Genomic DNA, 19,159 nt, shown 5'->3' with positions numbered 1-19,159 from the left:
ATTCAGGCTGCAAATGTCCAATTTTACCACATCCCATAGATGCTGCAGTCAGATGTGGCGAGCAGGGATTAGGTTATTAAAGTATGCTGAACGAAAAGAGCCATTAGAAGATGGTAAATTGTAGCAATAGAGAGATGCACATGGTCAGCAACAATGCTCGGATGCCACAGTTGTGGGGCATTTAAACCATGATTAACTGGAACTTCAAGGGCCCAAAGTCTGCTCAGTAAATATTGCCTACACTGCTCCACCACCAACATGGAGAGTTGACACAAAGCAGGTCGGATTCATGTGTACATGATATTTATGTAGAATTCGGACGGTCCCATATGAGTCATTAGAAATGGTGATTTATTGGAACTTCTCCAATACTATGGTCTTCAAACCTTCTTTAAACCTGATGCTGTGCACACTGCTGTTGAGTGTTGTTCTGGTCAGCACAGTGAATAGTGGTTGTTTGAGTTGTTTTCCTCTGACCCCAATTAAGTATGAGTAATTACCGATTGGATAATTGCATTGATAAGCTGGTGTGCAGTGTTTCTAATAAAGCGTTTGGTAAGTCAAAGGTTTCATGCCGTTGAGCATTACTTAGGGTATACAGTTGTCGGTCACAGAACTGCATGCAATGAGCAGCCTTGTCAGAAACATCAGTCTCAGTTGATTGGGCCAAAATAAATTCTAATGTGAAGTGTACACCTGAGATATATAAATATGTATATATGAAAACAATTTCAGAAATATTTGATAGCATGAGTATAAGGTGGGTAAAGATCCATATGATCCTTGTAACAGGTGCACAGAGTGGAAGACAGAACATGTCACTTGGTAGACCGTGCTGAAACTGACGGGGTCTGGTTTCCCCCTTGAGAACCGTTAAGACAAAACATGACTCACTGACAGGTAAAAAAGCGAAAGAGACAGAGAGAGAGAGAGAGAGAGATGTGGAGAAAGAGCACGAGCAGTGGCGCGGCGTGTCAAAAAGTCAACTAGACAAAGACACAGAGGTAGACTCGCGTCTTAGAGCCGCTCCACACAGCTTCGCACGGGTTGCACTCAACTGCTGACACATCTCTATATATGTATTTACCAGCAGGGGTCTCATTAGCCTGGCACTCCGTTAATCCTGTAGTATTACATTAGAAATGATGTGAACTCAACACAGAAGAACATGTTTCCATTCTTCCACAGCAACACTACGTTAGACTAAGCCCACAGAAGCCTGACTAGAAATCAACACAAGGACACATGAGACCAAATGTCTCATACCTTTCCTAAGTGCAGGTATGGAGCTCGTGTGTGTATGTGTACATGGCACATACAGTACATTCACTTCACAGCTTTACTTTGCTGTATACAGTCAATTTCACTTTAGAACTCCCTGTTGACTTGGGACTGTTGTTGCCCTGTAGCAACAAATACATACTAATCCACTCTTTCTCTCACCACTTAACCTTCCCTGAATTACACCATTGTCCTATTGGACATGTCCTGTTCTAAGCTCTGCTAACTCCCGTGTGTGTGTGTGTGTGTGTGAGAGAGAGGGAGGGAATTTCTCCCTGACTGTATGTTTGTGTTAAAGTGTCCACAATAGTTTCTATATATCGGGATATTTGGAGCTATTTGGAAATGGAGGTCAAATCAGAGTTTATACACACACTCAGACTAAAAAATTTTGACACATGCTCCTTCATGCAAGCATGTGCGCATGCATGCACGCACAACCACCCACACACACGGGTCACCGGAACTCACTGGAATAAATAGAACCTAAAACAACAATATCCTGACGATTAGAGCTGGGACCTTCAAACTAAAGAGGATTTGCAGCTTAACTTTTTAAGATTTAGCTACAAGACTTACGCTCATGACCGCAGTGTAATTGAATAATATATTTGCATAAGGATTACCAGTACTGAATTCTAATTATTTTACGGCATAGAGAGTATTCCAGTCAAATGAGTTATGGCAATTATTAACTAATTAAGTAGGAGTAAGAAAGTAAGCAACATTAAGAGATTCAAATTACAGTGTGTGTGCATATATATATATATATATATATATATGTGTATATCTATATAGATATACATATGTATATCTATATAATATAGATATACATATGTATACACATATATACAGTATATATGATGCATGACTGGAGTGTAGAATATTTTCCTCTTGAACGCCTGAAACAGAGATTTCCCCAAAGCTGCATTCACAAACGCAAGGCTACACTTCACACACACTGTCTGAAGGGACTGTCTGAAGGAATGTGAATAAGCTGGAAGGACGCAGAGACCTAAGAGAAATTAAAAACACATTCGACAAAGTAAATGTAGATTGGAGGAAAGACCAACAGACTTTCCCCCCTTAGTAAATCTGAAACAATGTGGAGTATCCCATCAACAAAGTGAATTAATAAACATTACAATACATTAAAACGGTATTTCAAAAGGACCTCTTATTTTCCATACCCATTAAACTGCTCCCCGAGTCTGATGCTGACTAAGGGACTGATTAAAGCAGACTGGCACTGCAGCCAAAGATAGAGGGGCTTATCAGTCCACATTAACATTTCAGCTGAAAGACACACTACCCTGCATACATACAGAGAGGGAGGGAGAGAGAGAGAGAGAGAGAGAGAGAGAATACTTCTCAAAATCCATCCCCAGTCTGGCACGAAAAGAAAGGAGATTAATCTTACTGAATGCAGCCAGATGTGGTTAACCCTTTTTGATTAGATTAGTCAGAATGGACCTTATAGCACTCAAAGAAACATTTTACAGATACAATCATAACAAAAATCTGGTGATACAGTGGTTTTTTGGTTTGAGATCCATTTTGCATCAGTCTGTGGTAATTATAAGTCATATATCACATTGTTGCCTGTGTTTGGAGGTATTATTTCAGCTGTTTATTCATTGTTTTTCTGTAATAATCTTCCGCTTTTTCATGAAAGACATTTTTTATATGTTACAGCTTTAGAAAAAAAAAAATCCTAGGTACAAAATATAGGTACATGAGTGGCTTGCTCCCTGGAAAACGTAATAAAAGCTTATTGTTAGATCTGTCTGGGGGATTTTACTGCCATTAAAAGTCATTTGTCTGCAGACGGCATGCAAATAAGAAATGCAAGCTTAGAAAGATGGTAGTGTTTCAGGATTTGAAATGAGATGAAGCAAAAAGAAATGAAGAAAACATCAATATTTACTTCATCCAAACACTGTGGATTGAAGGTAGTTTGGTTAACTGCCAATGACAGAAAGAACAGACAGACGGGGGGGAATGGACTCGAAACAGCAGGTGAAGCATATATCGTGTATTTCTGTGACTCTGCCAGCAGAAAGAAGAAAACTATAAACCTGATTCAGTCTCGGTTTTTCCCAAACAAAAGTCTATAGTATTACGTAAACACCGAAGGCTCTCATTTCAGGCTATGCCACAGAGTTTAGGTGGCAAATGTCCAACAAAGAATATTACTCGTTGAATTACACATTATTGTTTTGTCTGCGGTATTGTCTGTTTCTACTATCCTTGGCAGCACTCCGGAATGAGAATGATGTACTTGGGTTTGTGACGCTGTTGTCCTCTGCACCAAACACAGAGAGAGAGAGGCAGTAACTCTATTTGCAGCGCAGACACCATCTTTCCCCTGCCGTTTAAATAAGTAAAGCTATGAAACAAGCATTTATGAAGCTGTTAACAGGTCAAACGCACTTCAGACAATCACAGCAAATTGTGAATATGAGATCAAATATGGACCATTTGGAGGGAAAAGGAGTCATATGCACCCTGCATGCTGGATACAGGTTTTTTTGCAATTGCAAATTGCATTTATTTATGCTATATGATATTAGCTAAGCTAAAAGGGAGGAATATTTGGCGTGGTAGTGGGGGGGGGGGGGGGGTTGTTAATGGGGGTAAGGGACCCAACTTTGCGGCAACAAGAACTGAAACATATAACATACAAAAAAAAAAAAGACATAACCTGATGGGAATTTTCCTCTGATTATAGGTCAGCTGACAGTTTACTGACATGGACTGAAGATAAATCATGGGTTGGGAAGTGTGAAGGGGGGGGGAAAAATGAGACAACCAACTCAAGAAAAAAAGCACAGGGGGAGAGAGAAAAAGGAGCCCTGAGGGCTGTCCACAGCCAGACAGGTTCTAATGATGCTGTCTCTATAACAGATCCCACCATGCAAGATGTTCTGTTTGTGCTCAACTCTACTCTGAAACGACACGTTTCATTCGGGGGGTTCTCTGAAATCCTGACGGAAGCACATTATCATTAATTACAGCAGTAATAGGATGACTAATAGGGGTTAATAATTAACTGTTCGTCGATTAATTGCCATTAAGAATTTTACCAATTAAGAATGAATTCATTCACAAATGAACCGACAACTGTTCCCTTTGGTTTGGTGTGTAATTTCGCTAAAAATCCAATGTATTGTGTAGGAAAGATTTAGAACAGAAGTATTCAAAGAGGATGGAAACGAGTGAGAAGCGAGACGATGCAGCCTCTGAGCTGGACCTCTGCCAGGACATTGTGCCGCACCGCAGGGAATTTCTCGGGCACCACCACCATTTGTCTGCCTATCTGTAATTTATTGTGAACAATTAAAAGACTATTATTAACCTATTCAATTATCTGTTAAGGGGAGACGCATAAAATTTGCAACTGTGTCTACTAAGATTTAACGCCGGTTGGTTTTAAAGTTAATTCTAAATTATTATCATGATTCATAAGACAGATTAGGGCACATGTCTACATCTATAAGTGTCAATGACAGTGGACAGTGGAGACTCACAGTGGTGTGTTACAGCTATGTCACAGGCTGTTTGTGCAGGGGTCAAGGTCTGAAGGACACTGGTGGAAGTCCCATGACAACTGCATCGAAAGGAGCAACAGTTTGCTAAATCAGTCTATTAAATCAGGAAAAAGGGGCCTTTTGTTTGATGATACAAACCTGAAAGCCATTAGAACACGGTTAATTATGTCACATTATGAGAAGCTGAGAGATGAGCACTTCTAGTTTATGATACACACAATGTATGCATCCCACTCAGAGACCAGAAAAATAACTTATAAAAGGAACAAAAGGTTACAGTTAGGTCATTTTGCCGTTGTGCTTACAAAAACCCGAAAATGCTACCCACATTAATGGATGGAAGTAATGACTTAATGATGCGATGGTACAATGTGACTTTGTCTGCATTAACTACTTTTTATTTTAAGTACGTGATTTCTGTATTCCAGTGTTTTCGAAGATCCTATCTGTCCTACCAGCTCCATGACATCAACTGGGGCATAAGTGGGCAAATTGTGATGAAAGACATCTGAAGGAAACACTTGTTTCAGACCCCAGGGAAAGATCCCTCTAACTGCTATTGACCAACCAACCACAGTCAGAGTCGTTGAATGGGCCTCCAGGAGTCCCTTGAGGATGAATATGTGAGCTCTGATGTATTGTGTATTGAAGCGTATATTACAGGAAGAGATACTGTCGTACATAATCGAGGAGGTTTACAGACGGCAACTGAAGTGTTTTGTCCCTGTCTTTTTAAACTCTTCTGACTGTATGAAACAGACATTTCGGGTTCTTTTTTTCTACAGGCAACAAGCACTAAATAATTCGCTATGTGTTGCATGATAAAAAAATTATGCATGACATAGGCAGTTTTTGATACTTTGGAGAATCAGCAAGCAACTCTCAAATAGGAAAAAGAATCAGGAAAATGCAACATCTGAATTGTCTATTAGAGGCATAACTCGAAAGGACAGATTCAGATGACTTTTTGGGGTTTGCCGTTATGGCTCAAGGAAGAAATTATTACATTTTGGTGGCGGTCTGGACACGGATTCAGTTGTTTTTTTGTTTTTTTTACAATTGGTAGCCTTGCGAGATAAAGCACCTTGTGCCACTGTGGGGAACTCAGGGGCCTTGGTGGAGGTTTGCACTCTCTGAGCTATTTCTACAGTTCTAAAATGTCACCTACTGTTATTGTGTGTTCAAATCATGTATTATTCCCTAATGTTTTTTGTACTGCAAGCAGAATCTGCATAAATCAGTGCAATGGACAGCTTTTCAGTCTCAGGAGCTGCATTTCTGCAGCCTACGGTGTGTTGATCTGGACGTATGATGCACTAAGGCTTACTTTTACTGTCAGAAACATGAGGGGCAATATATGGTCCACTCTCTGTGAGTGTGTAAGTGGACTTTTTATAACCTATGTGAGACAAATCAATGAAAAAAAAAAAAGGGGTGCACTTTACTGCACTTTTTGGTGCGGTGGGGATCTCTAGGTGCCTCATGATTACATTAAATTACTATTCACGAGGCATAATCAACATATCTATGTATCATCATTTTTCTTCCAAAACAGTGTTTTTAATTATCCATTATTATAAAAAAAATGTGGTATATTTATTTCCCTTCCCGTGTGTGCGTGGGTTTTCAGGGGAGTGTGGTCCACTCATGTTGCCTCGACATTAATACATAGAAAAGAAGGTTTAGTTGTTATAGCCTGCAAATACATTAAGTCACATGGCCACAATAAGTTGCTGGACATTTGTCTGACAGTTGCAGAAAAAAAATGCATAAAGCACGTGGACACATACATAGTCATTCATTCGAGACCTATAGATACAATGACAACGTGCTTCATATATTACACTGTGACTGCAATCTGTGAGTCAGACTTTGGGTTATTTCTATCCACTGTGTGGTATAACACATTATATTAACGTGACAGGAAGAGGCTGTGCATAATCATTTATCAACTCACTCACTTTCTCTCTCACGGCTACTTTAAAGGCTTAATTACATTATTTGCAAGTTAATAATAATATAGGCATGATAAGTGCCAGCTCATAATTAAAGTGAATCTGCTGAAAGGGGCAGGATTTTCAAAACGCAAAAGCAAATACATGCTCTTACAGCTCTGTCCCTCCCACTCAGTTTGTTTGTTTTCTTCTTCAGACCCTTCAGGAAACAGTATTGAAAGCTGCAATCCAGATGGGCAACTTTGTGACGTGTCGCGGAATGTGTCAGACAAAACAACAAACGGCACAAATTCATTCCACGACAGCGATTAGCAAAGTGTTTCGACACCTCTCGGTCGTGATGCCTGTTTCTGTAATCACTGACAGCGTATTAAACATCGAGAGGGAGATGATGACAAAAGAGGGAAAGGAGAGGAATGGGAAGGATAGAGGGAGAAGACAGAGATGACGCTCACAACAACAAAGACTGATAAGAGTACTGAAACACAGGGAATACAGTAATAAAATAGATAATGAAAGTAAAGAGAAAGTAGCCAGAAATAAACTTGTCCAGACACGTTATACGAGTTAATGGAGATAAGAGCGAGTGGACAATAAGTGGAGATTAGAATAAAATCAACAGTGGAAGAGAAAATGCCAGAGAGGTGAGCGAAAACTGCATGGCAGAAAAGAGAAGACAAACACTGAAGAAAATCATTCGGTGGTGAATATAAATGAAACAAGCTGACACCATGGATTAACAAGAGCAAACATGATCTCAGAGGAAGTAGAACTCAACCCCCACAAGTATTACAGATTAGCAGCAGCAATTTGATATATTCAGAGCTGTCCTCTTTGAATATTTCACCAACGTTGTCACTTGTTACAACAGATCATGAAAGTATTTGTATAAATGAATAAATAATAACAGCAGTTTGTTTGTTTGTATCACGCCGAAAATGCATGTGACTACATTTTATCGCTTTGACAAAAAAGGAAAAAAGGAGCAAAAATATTGTGTTATGTGGGTTTTTTTTTTCATCAGTAAATAAAAACAAAAAAGAAAGAAATTCAAAAATTGAACTGTTTGACTTTGGAATTAATTATTTAAAAAAAAAACATAAGGTTGCAGTTGAATGAAAGAGAATGACATTTCTGTGTCTGTGGGTGGGGGAGCTGGATTCAAAAGCAGTGCATCATAACAAATGTATGCATTTGAATTTGAAAGGGCAGAGGGCAATCACACAGTCATCATCAGTAAGTCCATGCTTTACTGGTCTATGGAGCATTTACATTTGCATGAAGCAATGCAGGACTATAAAACGAGTGTCCCTGAGATTAAAAAACTGCTTTAACTATGCTAGTGTAGGACTTTATTTGACTGTGTGGGGGTATTTCCTGCATGCCCTTTCCATGTGTGTTAACATGTTTTTGCTCCTGCGCTGATTGTATTGGAAACTCGCCAATGTCCTGCTGTCTGTTTTTTTTTTTTTTTCATAGTGCAATGATAAGCAGCTCTGCCATGATTGGTTGTTAAAAGAAATGATTCAGAGGAGTGAGAGAGGTACTGCCAGAAAATCACACACTGGCAGTCGCAAACACTCGCGTCTATGCGCAGACAAAAATAAACACGTCCACACATGCTGCTATGTGGCCATACACACAGGACAAGGTCCAGAGATGCACATACACAATAAAAGCATGACCATGACAGGCTCGCATAAATACAGCATACACGGTTTGAAAAAGACGAAATTACAAGATGGCAGCGAATACCGCAGGAATGTAGAAATGATAAAATACTATAGTTATATCCGTGTAGGGTGTGTTATTAAAATAGCCAAGCACATAATCACACGTATCTGACAGTGATGCTTCCTCTAGTCTTCAACCAAAAAGGGTCATATTTATTTTCACTGTTTGGGCGACATGTTTGTGTTTTGATCACCGCTAAATAATAACAACTAAATAGTGCGATTCATTTGAATTTGTAGCAGCAATAGTGTGATTTGTTGCCTCTCTGGTTTTTAATGTATTTCTATTGTTGATCACCATACCTGAGCATACGTCATACATCAAAAAGTATAGTGCACAGAGCAGAACTGCATATGTTGTCATTAGCTGAAATGTTAAAATTCATTTAATAATACATGCACACTTGCAGCCGAGCATGTGTGTGTGTGTTAGTACAACTATATGCATGCCTCTGTGCTCACAGGAGCACTTTAAATCATGCTCGACAAAAAGCAGGCCGACGCTTGTTTTAGCAAACAACAAAGGCTCTTGTCCTCAGATGGCATTAAGCCTGTGTGACTGTGTGTGTCGGATAAACACACAATACAATCATCCTGGAACAAGGGGCCTGTGTTGTACAAGTCCTTGCCAGGCCATCTGGTCTGTTCTACCTGCAAAATTGACTTCTACAGTGAGATGAAGCACCTTCAGCGGGGCTAGACGGTCTCTGTTCAGACAAGCAATCAAGCCTTTTCTCACAGCTGCCTGTCAGTCCACCCCCGACCTCAGAAACACACAAACACATACTCTCTCTCTCTGTGTCCTGGTTAAGGGTTCTGCCTCAGTGACCAGGTACAAACTTCTGTCTCTTTCCCTTACAAAGGGGATGCACCACACTCTCAAACATAGGAACACAGACAAACCACACACAGTTGACCAATACACACACATACAATATATATGTGTATACTGTATGTGTGTATATATATATTTATATATATATATATATATATATATATATTTATATATGTATATAAAAAATATATATATACATACATATATACGCATATATATATACATATATATATATATATATATACATACATATATATATATACACACACATGCTCTTGTGTAGATCACACTAAATACTTGACACGATAACCCGCAGAAGCAGTTTTTATCTATACAGCCCAACATCACAAACACAATTTGCCTCAAAGAGCTTATGCTCAGATTCCTCACATCAAATGAGGACAAAGTCTGGGAGAAACCTCAGGAAGCACCACAACAGAGGAGGGATCCCTCTCCCAGGACAGACAGATGTGCGGTACGTGTCACTTTCAGCTGATTACAAAACACGTCACATTTAAAAAGAGCAGAAACTAAAAAACTGAATCACAGAAATGTAAAATGTAGAAAATAGAGGGAATTGCAACAGACGCTAACAGAGGAGAGGCAGATGGTCACAAAATCAGTTAAATCAATTAGCATGAATATTAATATTAACAAAGGTAGCATGAGCACAAGGCTGTGGGTGGTTCACGGTCACACAGCGGTTTTGCCAGATTGTGGTCTCATGAGAAGATTTAGCAATCGAAGATGCTGCCGGATCAAACCATTATATATATATATATATGTATATATATATATACATATATATATACATACATATATACATACATATATATATACATATATATACATACACACACATATAAATCTTCAAAGTCAGGTCAAAGATAACATGGACCAGTAGAGCTGTCAACATGCTGGCCAGCCTCCGCCACACTGAGTCAGTGCATAACTGCAGATTGAAATACACATGTACAACACACACACACACACACAAACTGACAAACAGAGGTTTAAAGTTGATTTTAAAAAAAGGAATCTGTCACAACATTCACACACAAACATTCTCAGAAAACCTTGCACTATAGAAAAAGACAAACCATGCCATACAAGGGTAAATCTCCCTGTGTCACTCCCTTTTCCTTACACACAAATAATGACATGGCATGAATGAGTTCAATTAAGAACTTCACTATGTACTAAAAAAGTGTCCAAATTAAGTGAAAGACGACAGTCAATGACACATTTGCATTATAGTTCAATCAGGGTTCCCCCACATCAAATTCAAGGACTTTCCAGGACCAATTCCCTCAAATTCAAGGTCTGAAAGTGGTGACACCAGCTTAAGATGGGAGGACAACTTGTAAGAGCCGCTTCGTCCATGGCGTCCACTTTTATTGAGCTGCAGCACGCTCTGCATCAGGCCAAGTGATTGTCCTTGGGATCTTAGCCAGTCATTTCTTTTGGTGAGCCAGAGATCTTGGAATTTGCATTTCCCAGGCATCACGTGATTTGCTCTCTCTTGTTTATTAACATTACTCTCTCTCTCTTTTAATGACCCGTGTCCATGCAGGGTGATTTCCAAAACTTTCAATAGCCTTCACAAACTTTCAAGAATTTCAAGGACCTGTGGGAACCCTGTTCAATGCATGTGAGTTTGTGTCATGGGAGATGCACAAAACTGTGCATACATTTGAGCATTTAAGTCTTCATTGAAATGTTTCCAAAATAAAACTCATTACTGGTATAATTTAACGGATACATTGCTTCAAATTGTGCATCATTAGTGCTCTATGCAAATATTGTATTATTCTGTTTAATGCTTCTCCCGAGTCAATTCTAAATAGATCTGCAGTTTGAACTGATATACTATTCTATAAACTACCTTAAAATCTGTGTCATATAAGCTGCCATGTGTGCTCCTATGTGGGATGTGAGAACCAGAGCTACAGATGTGGATCTTAGCGTTTAGTTTAATTTCACACTTGTTGACCCACTTTTGAGGCCACACATGATGAATTTTGAACACAAAAAAGCCACACTCTGAATAACACAAAATGAGTTATCTTGTAAAGACCTATACATCCTGTTCTCCTTCCTGGACAGTATCAAGCCTTTAATGTTTAAAGTCCTTGAACGAAATGCCAACAACTGAAAATAAAGAGGGCAAAAGCAACAAGGTCTGTCGGACCAAATCCCTCCCGAGTCTGACTTTCTGTGCTCTCTCCTCCACTCAATATGGCTCTCAGTATTTAACACACTGTCACTGCAAAGGATTATTTAGTACTTGAGTAGTGTTCCATAGGCATTTAAAAATGAGCCGATATTCATTAAAAAAAAAAGAAAGTATTACATATCATGTTCTTGGCTAGATATTTTCTTTATTAAATACTCTTTTCCTGGTTAAATAAAGGTGAAATAGAAATTTACCTATTCACTCATAAATCATAATCACTGACTCTTTTATTATAACTTCACCACTTAATATAGGTAGAGATTATGGGCACAAAATACTTTTTTGCTATAATACAAGGGAATCAGTCTACATGACATAGTCCTTTTCAAACAGTGATTATGGATATTGTATTGATCAATAATGAGCAGAGAATTACACCTATGATTAACTGCACAAATTAACTGCATTAAAAGGTGTTGGTGTTTGCAGGTAACATAGGAGAAGAATTCATTGTTGCTCCTTTATCTTTGGCCATGTGTTCATTGAGTCAACCTCAGATTTGTTGTCATCTGACCCAGCAGCAACGTCGGGAGATAAAAACAATTACTGTGAATGGCAGTCGTGCACGAGACATCGTGGCATATGTAACCAACTGTCCTATGCTCATTTTAATATACTACTCCCTTGACATTTAGAATTTGTAGACAACTATGAATGGTATTAATGTGGTCTCACACCAAGCACTAAAACTCATTAGTGCAGATTTAATATACTGCGTCTCAGCAATTGGTCTCAAAATGGTGCCTGTGTGTGTATCAGAGAGAAGGACAGGGACAGAGAGCGAGATAAAGCGCTGGACCAATGAACAATACATTATTTGAGCAACGATGAACCGGGCTCATGCACATAGGGACCAGCTGATGCACTCTGACACGGCGTGGTTTTTATAAAAAAAAAAAAACAAAAAAAAAAAACAACCCAGCATGACCAAGTGAGGACTTAATCCGACTGTATGAATCACAGCGACTTATCGAGTGAAACTAATCAAGGACACACGAAACCGTGCATAGTTGTTCTCTCGCTGTAAGATGTGCAGAATCCATACGAACCACCCTCATAAAGCAGAGAGCCATTGCCATGCAGTACACGATGCAGTGATAGCCAACAGGCGAGCAATCTCCCCCCCCCAACCTCCCTCCCTCCTTCTGCATGCTGATCATTAGGGAGAGAAAGAGGGATGGAGACAGAGGAAGGGAGGGATAAGAGAGAGAGAGAAATGAGAAGTGGGGGGGGGGGGGGGGCGGTGACGCACTGGTGCTAGCTCCCCAGCAGCTCAATCACATTTAATGCCTGGACAGAGCAAGTGCTGGTCTCTACTGTTAGTATCATGAGAATAATGGCAATAGAAGCCACAGGTTTTCAGTAATGACAGCTGTATATGATAAATGACTCTTTTTTTCCCCCAACATCTTCTATCCCCTGTTTGATATATATCTATCTCTCTCTCTCTCTTAGCCTGTCCGTCTCACTTTTCTACTTCCCTTGTTGCTGTAATTTAGAGATTAAGGAAGGATTATTTCTGACATGCCAATATGATGTGCCTGCTGCGTCCTAAGTAAATATGATGCACGCACACAGGTCAGCGCACTAAATTTCCCAGACAAGACAGAGATATTGACCACGTTCATTTGCAAATGTTTAATATGAAGAAACCAGTGTGTGGCTTCTACACTACCACTTATGTGAGAAAGGGCTAGCGTATCAAAAAAACTTTTTGTTTTACTTTCCAAGTTCTGCTGAGGAAGCCAGGATAAGCACTGATGAGTGAGGGATGGAAAGTGAGAAAGGGGCAGTATAGGAAAGGAGAACTATTGTTTTGGGAGTGATAACCTTTTGTTGTGAATCACAGTACTCGTGGCTCGCGAGGAAATGAACTATTGATCACAAATAAGGTGTAGGGAGAGAAAGGGAAAAAAGACACAGTGACTGGAATCACACCAAACACCAAAAACGCCCACACTGATCCTTTGTCCTCCAAAACTAACATACACTTATGTGTGCTGCTTTTTTTTATGCCGGGGGAAAAGATACGCCTCTCACACTCCTAAATGGAGCTGTAACTAACCAGGAACTAGCATATAATGCACTACCGTCAGCGTCTCTTCAACTATTCCGAAACCACTCACTGACCTGGTTTCAACAACAGTGACCCTGTTGTTGTGGAGGAGGAAGAGCCTGCAATTCTCATTATCCATGTCAATAAATTTGCTCCTCAAACATATCTGGGATTTGTGGATTATGTTGCAAACTGGAAGTGATTTGGAAGCCCGTACTTCAGTAAATCTCAAGTCTGTAGAGCTGAATTTTACCCACTTACTGCTGCAATACTGTGTAGTACAATATACTTTACCAAGACCTATACTTAGACAAAAAACACTGAACCTCAACAAGTACTTGTGTTTGCTACGGACAATACAGGCAGTGTTTCTTGGCACTGACGGATGGTTCCAACATTGCAGACTTGTACTGTATATCATACCCTAAATACCATTTTGTAATTGTATATTTGTTTTTATTGTTAGGTTAAATATATCAATACATCACAGTCATTTGATAAGCTTGCACGCAGACAACCGAAAGCCGGTGATATACCGTGTCTGACAACTACAATATAGCCTCAGTAATCCTGGATGTACAGAACAAAGATCAGTTAGTGAACACAGAGAACCTTGACCTAGTTTCAGAAACTGGAACAACAAGAACCTGCAGAAGTGCAGTTGGCCTATATAGCTGTGGAACTGTTTCCTCGCTTTGGTCAGTTTAAAAAGCTCTTATAACCAGCAGTTTTCAGTTACATTTCCACAAGTCTAAAATGGAGTGAGCAGGCAAACGTTTCTTGCTGTGAGACTTTTGCAGAACATGTGGCTGCTGCTCTGATCAAACCATTCAGCCACAGGGTGATCTGTCTAAACAGTGGATCACACAGTGCCAACCCATAGGGCCATGACGTGTGACTTCACGAACCCTCCAACTTTCTGTAAAACCTTAGATTAGATTTTCTTAAAAGAAGAATCCATAACATTAAGGAAATCCAACGGTTATGTTTAGTTTCTCCAAGAGATCTGGCAGATTGACCTGTGTTAATCTCATTCATCTGGTCATCTGGAAAAATCGGCTTAGTCTACAGGCCGAGGAGACACGGAGTGGATCCAGCTCTTGGAGGATTGGTTTGGGCCAACAGGTCAGCATAGCACTGCGGTGGCATTGGTATTATATAATGTGCTACTTAAAGCATGCGTTTCAGTGTGTCCATCTGTCTGATGAGCTCTGTGATCTTCACTTCTTCAAATGCATATGCATTAAGTGCTTCATCCTGTGCCAGTGTAAGTGTCTTTAAGTGTAGGTCTGCTCCTCACCTTCACTCAAGCACCAACACAGAGCTCTATTTTCCCATCATCCATCCCATGCAACCTATGGTAAAGCAGTGATTATGTGTACCCACCACCACCACCTCGCGTCCTCATCCAGGAAGACACACTCTCCAGCGTCATCTGTCTCTCTCTCTCCCTCTTCTCCTCCTCTTACCTATAGCTGGAGCCGGAGGCGCTCCTACATTACTCCCTTATGTCGACATCACACTCAACACAACAGTGCCACACTTTGCCGGTGGTGGCGGAAGGCAGAAAGGCATAAAACCTTTTTTCTTTTTTCTTTTTTTTTACCCCCTCTCTGGCACTGCAGCAGCTCACGATGGAACACTGTAATACCATTATGCTTAAGGAAAATCTATAAGCGGAACATTGCCGACATCCAGGGCAACAGCACGCCATCCTAAACCACCTGTTTTCCCGCAGCCTGTGCGCATATATCCATCCATGTGACATTCCATGTTTTAAAGTGCAGTCTCGTTATTTTGCATTTGTCATCAAACTGAATGACTCAACAAACACCTGTAATACACGAAAAGCGATATGTAGTACACGTATAATACATCTGACACCGAGTTATGCCCTAAACTTAAAATCAAACTTCGCCTGAAATGCGGGGTTTTTCCCCTGTAACATTCCAGACATTGGAATGGATTTTGGTTTTTTTTTTAAACACACACCATAGCATCTACATCCTTAATGTCATTAAACAGGGTGTCACAGAAACCGCCAGCAATGCCGTGGTATAAGCAGCGCAGCGCAGCACGACTGAGACCTCCAATGTGTTTCTTGAGACACGCACACAGAGCCTTATTGTGCCCGGGAGTTATCGCCTCAGAGAAAAAAGCGCAGTAACTCACCGATGTGGATGATTGAATCCGAGAGCACCGACTTCCACTCCTGGCTCCAAACAACGGCGACGAGCAACACAGCCAAGATAACTTTCATGTTGTCCAGATATATATTTCCCCCTAAAAAAAATCAAAAAAAAAATCAGAGAAAACGCAGCTCTAGTGAGTGACAGCGATCAGAGTGAAAATCCCTGGAATCCCGAAGCTTGTGGTATTAGTCCAGCTGTAGGGCGGTCAAGGAAATTCCCTGATGTATGGAGTGAGGCGTTTGTCTGCAGATGGATTTCAGTAAAGATTCCCCGGTGGCCGCACAGACTGGTGCCCTGTTGAAAATTGTGCCAACATTAAATCATATTGCGAGCGAGCAGAGCGAGAGACGCTGGAGCCGCAGAGAAAACAAACCGCATCCAAACGCCGACGCGTCAAGACGAGCTGTGGGGCTGGAGGATGTGGAAGCTCATTTAAAGGAAACACATTTGTAACGCGTTCAGCAACGTCTGCGGGAACCTAGTTATCCCGAAAAGCAAGTCCTGTTGTAATGACCCGAGAATCCCAGCCTTTCAGAGCTGGCGACGCAGTTTCCCCCCTGCACCAATCACAAAATCATCAGCAGCGGCGGCAGCAGCAGCAGCATCAGTGGACCAAGCCAACGCCAAAACTTCCATTTTCCCAAAGGGCTTTTCTTTTCCTTTTTTCCTTCACTTGGCTCCTCTTTGATTATAATAACCCCCAGGACGCACAGGCAAAGCCAGCGACTTTTTGTTAGGAGGGAAAGAAATGCCACATGATGAAAAGCCTTGTCACATGGCACTGACACAGAGAGGCTCAATATTCCGAAATTGTCTCTAGTTTCCTGTGGAGATGAGAGAAAGACCAGGACAGAGAGGGACCTTCACGGTGTAATGGAAGGGAGCTCTACAGCCACTCTTCTTTTCTGCGCCAGGAAGCTGGGGCGAAAATGTCTCGAGGAAGAAGAAAAAAAAATTACAAGGATGCGCGCAACGACACGCCGCGATCCGCACTCCGTATGCGGGTCCTCGCATCAGCCTCCGCTCGCAGGATGACTGGTGAAGAGGTGGTATGCGTTCATGTGGGAGAGAGAGGGAGAGGTGTGTGTGTGTGTGTGTGTGTGTGTTCGAGAGTGAGAGAGAGAGACAGAGAAAGAGACCCAAGAGAGAGAGAAAAAAAAGAGTAAGAGGCAGCAACTATGAGCAGGAGCAGCAGTTGCCAGCCAAGGCGTGCATCTACTGTCTGGATTTACCATGGAGAGATGAGATGAGGCTCTCTTGGCAGGCAGGGGACACTGAGGGATCTCTAACTGTCAAACAGGAAGAGAGATAAAGGTATTCTGCCCACCTCAGCTCTGCCTTTGGCACTTAAGACTCATTTTAACAAGAGCTGGTGATCAATGTGCCATTTGGTGATCACTCAAAATGCAAGTCAACCCCCTGAGCAGGAACTATACATGTTTTAATGGGCCCTGTCCACGGCAGCCATTTCCACAGTTTGAAAATAACAGGTGTAAGGGCCAGGTCATACCGAACACATCCCATATATGCCGGGAGCCACTTTTGCATTTACATTATGTGAACGCATGTGTTCACAGTTCTGCTCCTACTTAGTGAGGGACCACGTCAATCTGGCTTTCCGCGGATGCCCACTCAATCTCGCCAGGAAACTGGCCTCATTTGTATTTCCATGCATCCTGTGTGGGTTCCCGTCTTCTTCGTTGTCTTTGGACCACAATGAGAGCGTCCTACCATCTGGACAGGGCGGTGTTTGTGCTACACGGAGCATGTGCAGACTCAAACTGGTGGCGTTTGGACCAACGTCGAAATGGGTAGATGAAGAACGCAAAACTGTGACTCATTTGCCTAAATAATGACAATAAATATTTATTTTCAAATATGTTTCACGCACCAGGTAAAGACAGAAAACACATCATGCTATTATGAAACCTTTCATATAATTGATCTCCGTGTCCCCAAGGTCCAGGGTGAGTCAGACAGTATATATTAGATTATTTTCTTATTTGATCTACCGACTTGTTACCCCATCCTATATTTGAATTAGCGGCACACAATAACACCGTCCCTGCAGTGTTCATTTTATTCATAATCTGTTGTAATTTGTCCTTTATCTGTTCATCACATGCCGATTCCTCTCCATCCTTAACTGACATTTACTCTCTCTCTCTCTATCCTTTATCCTATCATCACTTTTTCCCCCCACTGCCTCCCTGAAGGGTTGGATTCCCCAGGGTTTCTCTTAATCTGCCCCAAACCCTGGATTAAGGATTAGAAGGCCTGGAAGTCTGTTTTGTATGCGTTCAAGGAACAGGTGATTAAACTGACAGTGATAGTGATTCTGCGAAATCCGCTCTCCCTTCTCTCTCTTTTTTTTGTGATGCCGTTGATTTATTATTAAATGTTTATATAACCACTCGTATCGACCCTATGGTTTCCGAGTGAGCTGTCGCTGAAAATAAAGAGATAAAAAGCTGAGGTAAATATTTCAAAAGTTGAAGGCAAGATAGAATATTCCATTTATGCAACACCCGGCATTTTATTCTGTATCAAAACAAAACAAAAAAGGCGGAGGAAACAATGGAGAGAACTTTATTTTTAACAAGTGGCAAGACTTAGTTCTAGTTTGTTTATGTTCCAGACCTTTGATTAACATGGGTGAGTTGTAAACCTTTCACTCATGTGGTAAACTCACAAACACGTGTACTCACATTCCTTGAATTTATGACCCTCCAACTCATCCATATCCAAACACCGGAACGTAAATCATTGAGGAGTAATTCATTTTCTGGCAGAAATACACCTTCATAAAAAAAAAAAACATTTTGATGTTTGCATAATTTGATATGACTAATTTATAAAAAATAAATAAATAACACATCAGAGAGGACTTGACCTTCTGTTAAATTTAGAGTTTAATGTCATTAAATGATCAGTTGCAAAAACTGGATTACCATGTTGTTGGAAAGCCTCCATTAAAGTAAGACCTTCCATTTTAGCGTTTGAATTTAAAACGGGTTCAAAAAATAATTTGCTCTTTAGCAAAGGGACTGAGAAAAGTGGAGCCTTGAACAAATCACACGTCTGGATCCCGGTACAACACAGTTCATGCTTCTCTGGTCATCACCTACTGTATTTGAAAGAGAAAAATCTTGCCAGATGGTTAGTGGACACATAGACATCCATATGATATGTGTGTTGGCTGAAGATTAATCCTTCACTGTGATCCCGCTATAATCCCAATTAGTGTGGTACAACCAACAACCCTTTTGAAAACACACTTCTTTACTCATCACTTAAATCATGCTTTTGCATTATTTTTT

The 19,159-nt window shown here is 40.7% G+C and overlaps 1 protein-coding gene across 5 annotated transcripts in view; it reads right to left on the bottom strand.

Moving 5' to 3' along the window:
- grid2 (glutamate receptor, ionotropic, delta 2) overlaps positions 1–16,757 on the bottom strand; it is a 370,055-nt gene extending 353,298 nt beyond the window's left edge. For all 5 annotated transcript variants that reach the window (XM_058636042.1, XM_058636038.1, XM_058636039.1 and 2 more), the window contains exon 1: positions 15,820–16,757. In XM_058636042.1, the coding sequence (XP_058492025.1) occupies positions 15,820–15,907 (88 nt within the window). In that variant the 5' untranslated portion in view covers positions 15,908–16,757. The remainder of the gene's footprint in view (positions 1–15,819) is intronic.
- Between the last annotated feature and the right edge of the window lie 2,402 nt (positions 16,758–19,159).

This window comes from Solea solea, chromosome 8 (assembly GCF_958295425.1).
Source record: "Solea solea chromosome 8, fSolSol10.1, whole genome shotgun sequence".
Taxonomy (NCBI): Eukaryota; Metazoa; Chordata; class Actinopteri; order Pleuronectiformes; family Soleidae; genus Solea; species Solea solea.
The sequence above is the reverse complement of the archived record's forward strand: the minus strand, read 5'-3'. Positions and strand labels throughout refer to the sequence as shown.